Genomic DNA, 9,523 nt, shown 5'->3' on the forward strand with positions numbered 1-9,523 from the left:
GTGGTAGAGTGTCTGCCCTCAAACTAGGAGATTGTAGGTTAAATCCCTGACTGCGTCAAAGACAATAAAACAGAACCTGTTATCTACCTGCTTGACACTCAGGCTAAATTGGCCAACCGTAAATGAACATGAACATATTTTAAGAAAATAGTTCTATAGATTAGAACTTCAAAAATTCAATATGACTTGTTTTTAGTCTAAAAATACTATTTTCAAGACCGCTGTGGTTGATATGGGCCTATTATTTTCTTATTTTTCAAATTCTTACAAGTAAATTTAAGTAAAATGTTCTTGTTCTGTTGGCAGATAATTTTGCTTATTTGAAGTAATAATTTTCTTATTTTACTATATTTTTTTCTTAAATGTTCTACTGTCCTTGCACATGTGCAAGAGTTTTTTTTTTTTTTTTAATACTATGGGGGCTTATCATCGTTTAGAAAAGGAAACAAAATTTTTTTCACATAAACTGCGCCGAGAAACGAAAGCCATTGTAACCAATGGCTCACTGCTGTTTCGGGTGTTTTAAGGCCTCTATCATACACCAATCGGGAGTCGGGAAGTGGCCGGGCCTTGGGTATGCACCATCTGATTCATGCAACAAACACTTGTCGTAATGTAGCCGTTGGCGAAGTGTCTGGCGGGTGCTTTCGGGACATGTTGATTCGGACTGTCATGACATTTTGATCACTCCGAGTCTGATCGTCTGTTAGCTAGCGAATCAGGGCCTGCAGTTAAACAGTTAACGATGGAAGCTTTTACTGATACTTTGTAAAGGGCCTGAAGGTATGCTTCATGCGGGAGTACATCGTGAGTGAATTGTGAAAAAAGATAGAGGACAGAACACAAGTGTGGCATACTCACAGGTTTTGTTTTGTCACCAAAGAAGTGAATGGTTGAGTAGTTGTCCTTCTCAATGATCCCTAGGCAATATCTTTTATCCCAACCGTCAGGGAACACATCGAAACTGATCTGCCCTCCTGCAGAGAAAGCAACAGTAACAAACAGGGAATGGTATTCTAAACGTTAATGACTCACCGATGGAAAACGACAATCCTTTTCCTTTGAACTGCTCCTTCAAAACGGACACAAACTTCTCTCGGATTCTTTCTCTCTGTTGGGGTCAGAAAACACAAAAGCTACAGGCAGTCTTTATACCTTTTGCATTTGCGTACTGAAATGAGTCCAGACGCTTTATATGGGAGCTAGCTTAACACAACTATGGATGAAAATGAAATATTTATCATCACCTCTGAACAGTGAAACATGTATCGAATGAATACGTGCAAATGGACAGCACATTCATTCTTTAATGGTGGAACACGGCGCCATTGCTGTCTGTGTGCCACTCACCATCACGAGAAGAAAGAATTATACGGTACATTTAATGTGACCAGTGGAGACGCATTACTCCAACGACTCTTAACTGTCAACATGAATACATGTACATAGTGCAGCAATTACTCTCCATTGTTGGTTTCTGTCAAAAATGCAAAGGTGGCTAACATAATTCTTCTGATAAGGCTATCAGAAATGTGCATATTTTGCAGTATTTTTTTTAGTACAGGACCTCTGTGTAAAACAGGTGAAGGAGATGATAGTGCCAAAATGTTAAGGTTGCTGTCCTTAACAGATGTAGTAAAATTATTATTATTATTTTTTTTTTTGGGTGATCATTAAGTTAAGATTTAGGGTTGTCAAACATATCATCACCCCTGACAAGACATGAGTGACTGCAGTAACAACTTTCCACCAATACAAGACGCTATTAGACTTAGTTTTTTTTTTTATTGAACAAACAACTACTGGATTGCACTGTAATGCTTTTTATGTAGTACTTTATCTTCCCAAACAACACAGGCATTTAATAATTCAAACCAGCCAAACAAGTCTATATCTTGTATAAAGAGCCATGCAGCATACATAAAGACAACAATGCAAGATAAATCAAAGAATTAAAAAAAAAAAAAGCTACATTAAAGATGCTCTTTGTAACAATTTACCCAAAAATATCTTTCCAATAGCCTTTTTATTATTTGATCATTTATGATGGAAACATCTTCTAATTAGTAGAATAACACCTTAACTGTTCACAATGGGTACTCTTGCAAGCCTCTGGCCAAGTGTTCAGACTGGATTCGGGTTCGAATTTCCCGCCCTCTGCGGTTGTGACATGTACGCATTGTGAATGTGAAGTGTGCAGTTTCATTTTGCATCAACAGGTGGCAGTAGCGATTGAAAATTGAATTTTCTGCGTTCAGTAGCTTTAAGGGCATTAAAATAAATTAAACCTCTTCAGCTGCAGGGAAAGCAGTTTAACAGCTTTCTTATCCTTAGCCAGCTCTGCATCTCCAACCAAAAATGTTCAAGGTTTTAAACTTCCTTGTCACAAAAAAACACAGCAATGCGCTTCAATATTAAAGGGATACTTAACTAATTTAACAATTTTCAGCAGTACTACCTTATGTTTTAGCATGCATGCGCTGATGGTTTAAATGCAGAAATAGCACCCGTAACTGCGACTGCGCCTTTTAACCCAGTGGGTTTTATGGTGTCTTAAACACTGACCAAAGGGAGCCCTACTTGTCAAGCCCCTTGAGGGTTTTTGGGGCTTTCCCTGGCATGTTTTTTTTATTAATTTTTTTTATAAACCAAACGTGTTACAACTACATTTGTTTTGTTGTGTTTATAAGTGTTTTTGATATGTGCCTAAATAAATGGAATGAAATGGTATTCTCAGAATGAGTGCACAGGTGTTACCTGGTCCAGCTCATAGAACTCTTTGCGTTCCTCCATAGTACAGCTGCGTCCAATTGGGGAGACGTTCAACATGCCATTACGAAATTCAATGAATGTACCCCTGCCAGGAAAGAATGAATAAAACACAACAACAAATTTCAACCTAACTGAATATTTCACACTTTCAAATGAGACATAACGAAAAAGAAAATGCGGATGACAACAAGCATGAAATGATAATACCTCTTCTTGGGAAGTTTGATCTTGGACAAGTAGTTGAGGCAGAAATTGATAAATTCTTGTAATAGCTCTTCTCCCATATGGGCCTGGATAGACTAAAGATAGATAAAGTAGTGACATTTTGATAGTCAGGATACTGAGCATCAATATCCAGTAGGCTTAAGAAGCTGATGAGGACAATGTCTTACCTGAATAGATAGTAATTGTCCCTCCTTATAGGCAACAAGACCATTCTCTGCAAATACATAGTCCAGTTTCTGGATCACTGTTTGCAGACAAAGACAGGGGGATAAGTACAGTATTACCAAAATGAACTATACAAGTCTATAAAGCATTAGTTTGTTGTCATTATAAATCACACATCTCAGTCCAGCAGGATGCAGTGCAACCCTGCACCAATGCAAACTACAGTACACTTACAAATAAGATACAAAATAACGGCCTGTGTATCTTTCAAGAGTGTCCTATGATGCATTTATTATATTGTATGTCATTCGACTGTGCAAGTAGTAACAATGTTGTGGGCACCTAGTCTATGTTTGAAAAACACTGCTTCATGACGCTTGTGTGTCTCACCATCATCTCCCAGTTGCTCTTTGATTTTGTTGAGGTCCGACCCCCCTACTACACCGACACAAACCCTAGTCTTCAACTTCTCAATAAAAGTGGCCATTTCCGCAGTTACAGGCTGAAAGCACACAAATGATACAAGAGCACAAACATAAATAGCATAGCAGCCATAAAAATATACAGCTACTACACACAACTCTCTTTATGAACAGGTTGTTCAGAATTCTTTATATAGGTCATAAAAAGTCATGTATACTTTTCAAAGAAATATATTTAAGTATTTAAAGCCCACTTGCAAAAACTGTTATATTTTTTACATCCCACATGTTCTCCACCTTTAAACACAGTTTACCATTAATTGACGTTGAAAACTCAAATGAATGAATATAGTTGGGGTGAGTTGCCAGGTGATGTTAGCAAGACACCCAACTACATTTAGTGCTCCCTGAGCACCAGTAATCTGTCTACTGCATCAATATGTCATCAATTAGGTGTGCTTGATGTGTTCACTGCACTGGCCAAAGGAACATTTTGACTCCAGAACCATCTACGACAGGGATCACTAACATGGTGCCCGCAAGCACCAGGTAGCCCCAAAAGGCCCTTCTCCGTTGCACCGGTACTACCCTGAGCCAGCCTATGTGGTCGCTTATCAATTACACTTTTTGGAGGACGTGCGGTGACAATGGCACCACGTTCAATCTGAATTGAACCCACAACCTCATGGTTGCGACACGACCACTTCACCACGCCACCCACAAACTAAACTTTGTGTTCACACTAAGCAATTTGTGAGGAAATTGAGGCCCGATCAAAATTTGTTTAGTTTTCACACGTTCGGACACATTTTGAATTGGTGATGTCCCGTGAGATTTTTTTTTTTTAATTATAATAATAATAATTATTATTATTTAATCCCAATAAAGGTTGGGAAACTGAGAAACTAATGCTGAGCATTCAAAATTAAAGGAGGGCTGACGTGATTTTAAGAGCACCGTGGAGGCAGACCCGGGAGTCCATTTATCTGAGGACACGCACTTTTACTCTCCCATGTATTGTCTACCTGTCTCGCAGCTGTCAGGGTCCCGTCAACATCAAATAGGCAGAGAGTGTTGGAGTCCACAAAGCCATCATCCATCTTGTCTCGCAGTTTTCTTCACTACCCAATCCAGTGTGCCGGTGCGTTACTGCCACCTACCAGACTGGAGTGGGGATGTACTAAAATTGAACCGATTTTAACCGTTGATTCTCATTGTTTACTTGCATTGTCCAGATTAATAACCTATTCCCTCGGGTTTATCTCAGTACTTTTACAAATTTCACCAATTTAAAGAATAATAAGGGTTATTTTATATCATATTTTATATTTTACTCCTATTATTTCCCCCCAAGTTAGTACGTATTGCAATTTCTCTATAAATCTGCCGTATTTGAGACTATTTATATCTGAGAATTTCAAAAGCACTCAGTGAGCTGTAGCAGCACATATAACCGACGTGCCGACGTAGCGGCCATGTTGGCTGAGGCGACATTCCCACTAAAGTTAATACGGATCAATGTTGAAATTAAATCATGGTAACGTCCTTATTTTCAACCGATTTTCGTGAGGTTTAGTTTGTAGTCAATGCCTAAACGTTTGCTATTAATACTGGAAAATTTGAATGACTCTATTTTAATACACTGGGAAGGAATTAATTCATTCCCATGTCCCTTTTCGTAATCGTAAGGCATTTTGGGCAACGTTTTGCAATTCAGTACAATGTGCCAGCATTCTTTCAATTTCTTTGCCGTCCACGCATATGGAAAACGCGGACGTATTTGCCCCTACTAGCTTTAGCGTCGCCGTAGACATGTATAATAAAAGAGGCATGTCGTGTGAGTGTTAGCATTCTTCTTTGTTTTTGTTTTTTTGCCTTGGTGGACGGCGTGAAATGTTAACAGCGCCCCCGTACTGTGTACCAGTCGTGGTTTCAATGGAAAATGAACCATTAGCTTTGTTTTGTAACGTTAAGTCTGTAATGTGTAGGAAAGTGAAATGTAAAAAATACAAAAAAAAGTTCCGGAAACATTGGTACTGTTTGCATTTATACGATGCTTCTTTGTGTATATTAATATTACCTTGTGTGCGTGTGTGTGTGTGTGTTTTACTCTTGTTTTTTTAGATTGTGGAGTTGGCTTGTTTGTGTTTGGACTTTGAGTTTGTAATAAAGCATCATCATCATTGAATAACGGAAATTTAAGAAAACATTGCTGCAATTTCCTTATGACTTTCTTTGTGGCATAACGTAAAAATAAAAATATTTAGTCTATCAACACTTTCAGTCTGAATTCTGCTATTTGACATACAAATAATTTGCATGCCTGGTTAAAGCAGGTTAATATTGTAATTTCTGTCACTAGACAAGTTCATCATACATTCTGTTTTTGACTCTGTGTGCCTAACATCTATCTATCTATCTATCTATCTATCTATCTATCTATCTATCTATCTATCTATCTATCTATCTATCTATCTATCTATCTATCTATCTATCTATCTATCTATCTATCTATCTATCTATCTATCTATCTATCTATCTATCTATCTATCTATCTATCTATCTATCTATCTATCTATCTATCTATCTATCTATCTATCTATCTATCTATCTATCTATCTATCTATCTATCTATCTATCTATCTATCTATCTATCTATCTACTGTTATTTTGTCACATCTAAACGAAGCTCAACAACTGAGCTTCTTCTTCCTTTATTTTTTTTAATTTTTTTTAAAGTTCGAACAAAGACTCTTTTGCGCCATGTGTTTAAAACCCGTGACGGACCAATCAGTATTCAGACAAGTCATACGTACTGATATTTTCGCCCTTGCTATTCTGACCAATCAAATATTACCTTTCTCTCTCGTCCTGTGGGTTCAAATTGAAACGATCGGATCTGACCAATCCGTTGCTAGTGGGGAGGAGTTATACAAGTACTTCAAAGCAAGTTAGTGTGGCGTCGCACACCGTGACAAAACCGCTAGGTTTTGTACTGTCTTTAGTTCGTTGCAGCTTGGCTAAACTGGTAGCAGGTAAGTGCCCGCTGCCCCCCCCCCCCCCGTTTTATTTTTATTTTGAAATACACCTTTTATGTTCGTTGTTTTGTGTTGGGTGGTCTAAGCCGTTTGTTGGCGATCATTAGAAGTATACGATGTCCATGTCTTTGTCTCGAGGAATATCTTATACCAACGAACATTTTGGATATTTAAATATGTTAAACTGCCCGACGTAAATTTTAAAGTAAGTGTTGTATGTTAATGCCGATGTAGAATTTGTTTTACACAAGCAGATTTGTTATTGAGTAACATACTGCGTAGGCCGTCCGCTTCTTGGTAAACAACTACAGCTCAAACGCCATTTGGGTAACAGCTTTGCACGATGGCCGCGCGTCCAACTTTCGAAACTAACTGACTCGAAGGGCCGCGCTTCCTTTTGGGCTCTAAACGTTAGTGATATGCAGCGTTTAACGAACCGAAACACGTCGTGTCGGTCGATATAGGGCGTTTCTCGGCCACTTTGTTAAGTTTTTGTCAAGTTAAGTTTCGGCGGGAAGATACAAAATGGAGTCTGGTCTTTTTCCCCCCCTTCGAAGCAGAAAGCCGATTAAGGCCATGAAGCATCTTTCAGCGCCTGTGTCGTTTATTGTATGGCATGATTGTTCAATACTAACAGTAAGTTCTACTCCCTAGCTGCATTTATTAATAGCATACAACTTCCCCCTACATAATGTTATTTACGGTTTTACTTAGTAAATGGCATTTTAGCGTCTTATTCCCTTCTAAATTTCACTCCTATAAGTTTGACTTTCATCCATCCTTAGATAATTAAAAAAAAAAGCAGCCATGACAAAGGATCCAAATAAGCCCAGAGGCAAAACCTCATCTTATGCCTTCTTTGTGGCGACCTGCCGTGAGGAGCACAAGAAGAAGCACCCAGGAACCAGTGTGGGATTTGCAGAGTTTTCAAAGAAGTGCTCTGAAAGATGGAAGGTAAAAAGTGCTTCCTTGGTGGTTTTGGTTATGCATATAACACTACATTTCTCATGGAACTGTTAAGATAAGTAGTAATTTATTGTACTATTTAATTCTTTAAATTCAAAATGTATACATGGTGTGTTGTAAATAACTTGTGTTCAGTGCATTGAGCCTATAACATTATTTTTATCTTTGTGTGTAGACGGTGTCTGGCAAGGAAAAGCAGAAGTTTGAGGAGCTGGCCAAGAATGACAAGGTCCGGTATGACAGGGAGATGAAAGGTTACATCCCTCCGAAAGGTGCACAAAAAGGAAAGAAGAAGAAGGACCCTAATGCCCCCAAAAGACCTCCGTAAGTGAAACAAAGTGCAAATTGTATCAGTGTGAGTGTTTGTGTTAACATTATCTCCTTTTCTCTAGCTCTGCCTTCTTTGTCTTCTGCTCGGACCACCGACCCAGGATCAAGGAGGAGAACCCTGGTATCTCAATTGGTGACATTGCCAAGAAGCTTGGAGGGTTGTGGTCCTCACAGACTCCTAAAGACAAGGGTCCATATGAGGCTAAAGCTGCCAAATTGAAGGAGAAATATGAGAAGGTATTACCATTTCTTTTGCATTGTTCAAATGTGGTGAAATACAATGCATCACCCAAAATTTATCATTCCCAGGATGTTGCCGCTTACAGAGCAACAGGCAGCTCAGGGAAAACTGATGCTGGCAAGAAGAGTGGCCCAGGTAGGCCCAAGAAAGCCCAACCAGTTGATGAGGATGATGATGATGATGATGATGATGATGAAGAGGATGACGACGACGATGACGACGACGACGATGATGATTAAGCAAGGGGCTTGTTATGCATGTAATGTTTGCAATGCATTAAGCTAAAAAAAAAAAGTTTTTGTGTGGGTGTTCAAACCGTATAGCCTGCTGTCCCTGTTGATCAACTTCTTCGGGTGATCAGACCTGTTATTCCTTGTTAAATTCAGGGATTTAGTTGTATTTTCCCCCCCTCTCAATTAGTCCCCTTATTTGTTTAGATCCTTGTTGCTATATTAAAAGGGTTTTGGTTTGTTGTACCATATTGAAGGACTTAACCTGGTCTTGGGTCACTGGATGGCAATGCATCAGCAAGGTTTTAAGGAAATGTTTTTGCTTCTTCAAGCACTGCTTAGGTTTGTTTAGTGGTGCTGTTCGTTCACTGTCATTTTACTCAGACTTCTAGTTGACTTGAAAGTGCAGTAGTCACAAATTATTTGCATGTTTGCGCCACCGCTAGTCTAAACATATTCTGATTGTAGAATACGGATAAAGCCGCAAAATCCACCAGTTTTATGTCTGGCTGCTGTTCTGCCACTTGCTGTTGAACGGGTGAGCCCTGACTGTTGTTCCCCGAGCCTTTGTGTATTGTGATGTTTGTCCACAGCAAGTGGCAAACTGGCAACACAAATGGATTCTGCTTAATTCATATTCCACAAACTCTAATCAGACTGTTAAAACATTGTAAAGAGCATTTATTTCTTGACTTGCCCTTTAAAAACATGCAGCCATTTTAATGTTAAAACCTTCATATAGAAATGTTTTTGTTGTAATAAACTTTTGTATATTGGTTAGTTATGTGACTTATTTCTCCACTCCATAAGTAGTACCACTGATGTAATTTTCAAAACATACTCTGGATACTTGCTCCTGTGCCATGATTAAATCCCTTTCAGTTAAGCTTTGCCATGCAAACGACTTGTACATAAATTGCTGAAGGCAAGTACTAAAATGTTTTTGACGTTGTGATAACCAATTTGCAAGTAGCTTAGCAGTAGCCTGCTGGGTCCTTCGATGTCAGTGGGAGTCACTTGAGTTTGACCACCTGGAAGTAACTTGAGATGGCTCGTATGTGCCACGCCCACTTGCATACATGTGTAATTCACTGAGGCCGAACTGAATGCTCTTCCACTAAATGGTAGAAGGTA

General features: G+C 38.9%; 2 protein-coding genes across 2 annotated transcripts in view; one reads left to right on the forward strand and one right to left on the reverse strand.

Moving 5' to 3' along the window:
- Positions 1-4,759, reverse strand: part of pmm2 (phosphomannomutase 2) — a 5,762-nt gene extending 1,003 nt beyond the window's left edge. Inside the window, exons 1-7 of the mRNA XM_086082704.1 lie at positions 4,610-4,759; positions 3,553-3,664; positions 3,165-3,241; positions 2,980-3,071; positions 2,758-2,857; positions 1,036-1,111; positions 862-977 (exon numbers count right to left, since the gene is read on the reverse strand). Coding sequence (XP_085938830.1) covers positions 862-977; positions 1,036-1,111; positions 2,758-2,857; positions 2,980-3,071; positions 3,165-3,241; positions 3,553-3,664; positions 4,610-4,684 — 648 coding nt within the window. The 5' untranslated portion in view covers positions 4,685-4,759. The remainder of the gene's footprint in view (positions 1-861; positions 978-1,035; positions 1,112-2,757; positions 2,858-2,979; positions 3,072-3,164; positions 3,242-3,552; positions 3,665-4,609) is intronic.
- Positions 4,760-6,491: 1,732 nt separating this feature from the next.
- On the forward strand, positions 6,492-9,169 carry LOC147170287 (high mobility group protein B2-like). Its single transcript, XM_086082399.1, has 5 exons — positions 6,492-6,619; positions 7,408-7,576; positions 7,764-7,912; positions 7,981-8,155; positions 8,228-9,169. Exons 2-5 carry the CDS (start codon positions 7,430-7,432, stop codon positions 8,396-8,398), a joined length of 642 nt encoding a protein of 213 aa, XP_085938525.1. The 5' UTR covers positions 6,492-6,619; positions 7,408-7,429; the 3' UTR covers positions 8,399-9,169.
- The last annotated feature ends 354 nt before the right edge of the window (positions 9,170-9,523 follow it).

This window comes from Leptonotus elevatus, chromosome 8 (assembly GCF_054856555.1).
Source record: "Leptonotus elevatus isolate MCC_2025b chromosome 8, RoL_Lele_1.0, whole genome shotgun sequence".
NCBI lineage: Eukaryota > Metazoa > Chordata > Actinopteri > Syngnathiformes > Syngnathidae > Leptonotus > Leptonotus elevatus.

Excerpts from the sequence above, each read along its gene's own strand:
- LOC147170287 (XM_086082399.1), top strand. The coding sequence starts at position 7,430 with ATGACAAAGGATCCAAATAAGCCCAGAGGCAAAACCTCATCTTATGCC. Across the intron at positions 7,913-7,980 it reads AATGCCCCCAAAAGACCTCC|CTCTGCCTTCTTTGTCTTCT; the intron begins GTAAGTGAAACA and ends CCTTTTCTCTAG. Across the intron at positions 8,156-8,227 it reads TGAAGGAGAAATATGAGAAG|GATGTTGCCGCTTACAGAGC; the intron begins GTATTACCATTT and ends TATCATTCCCAG.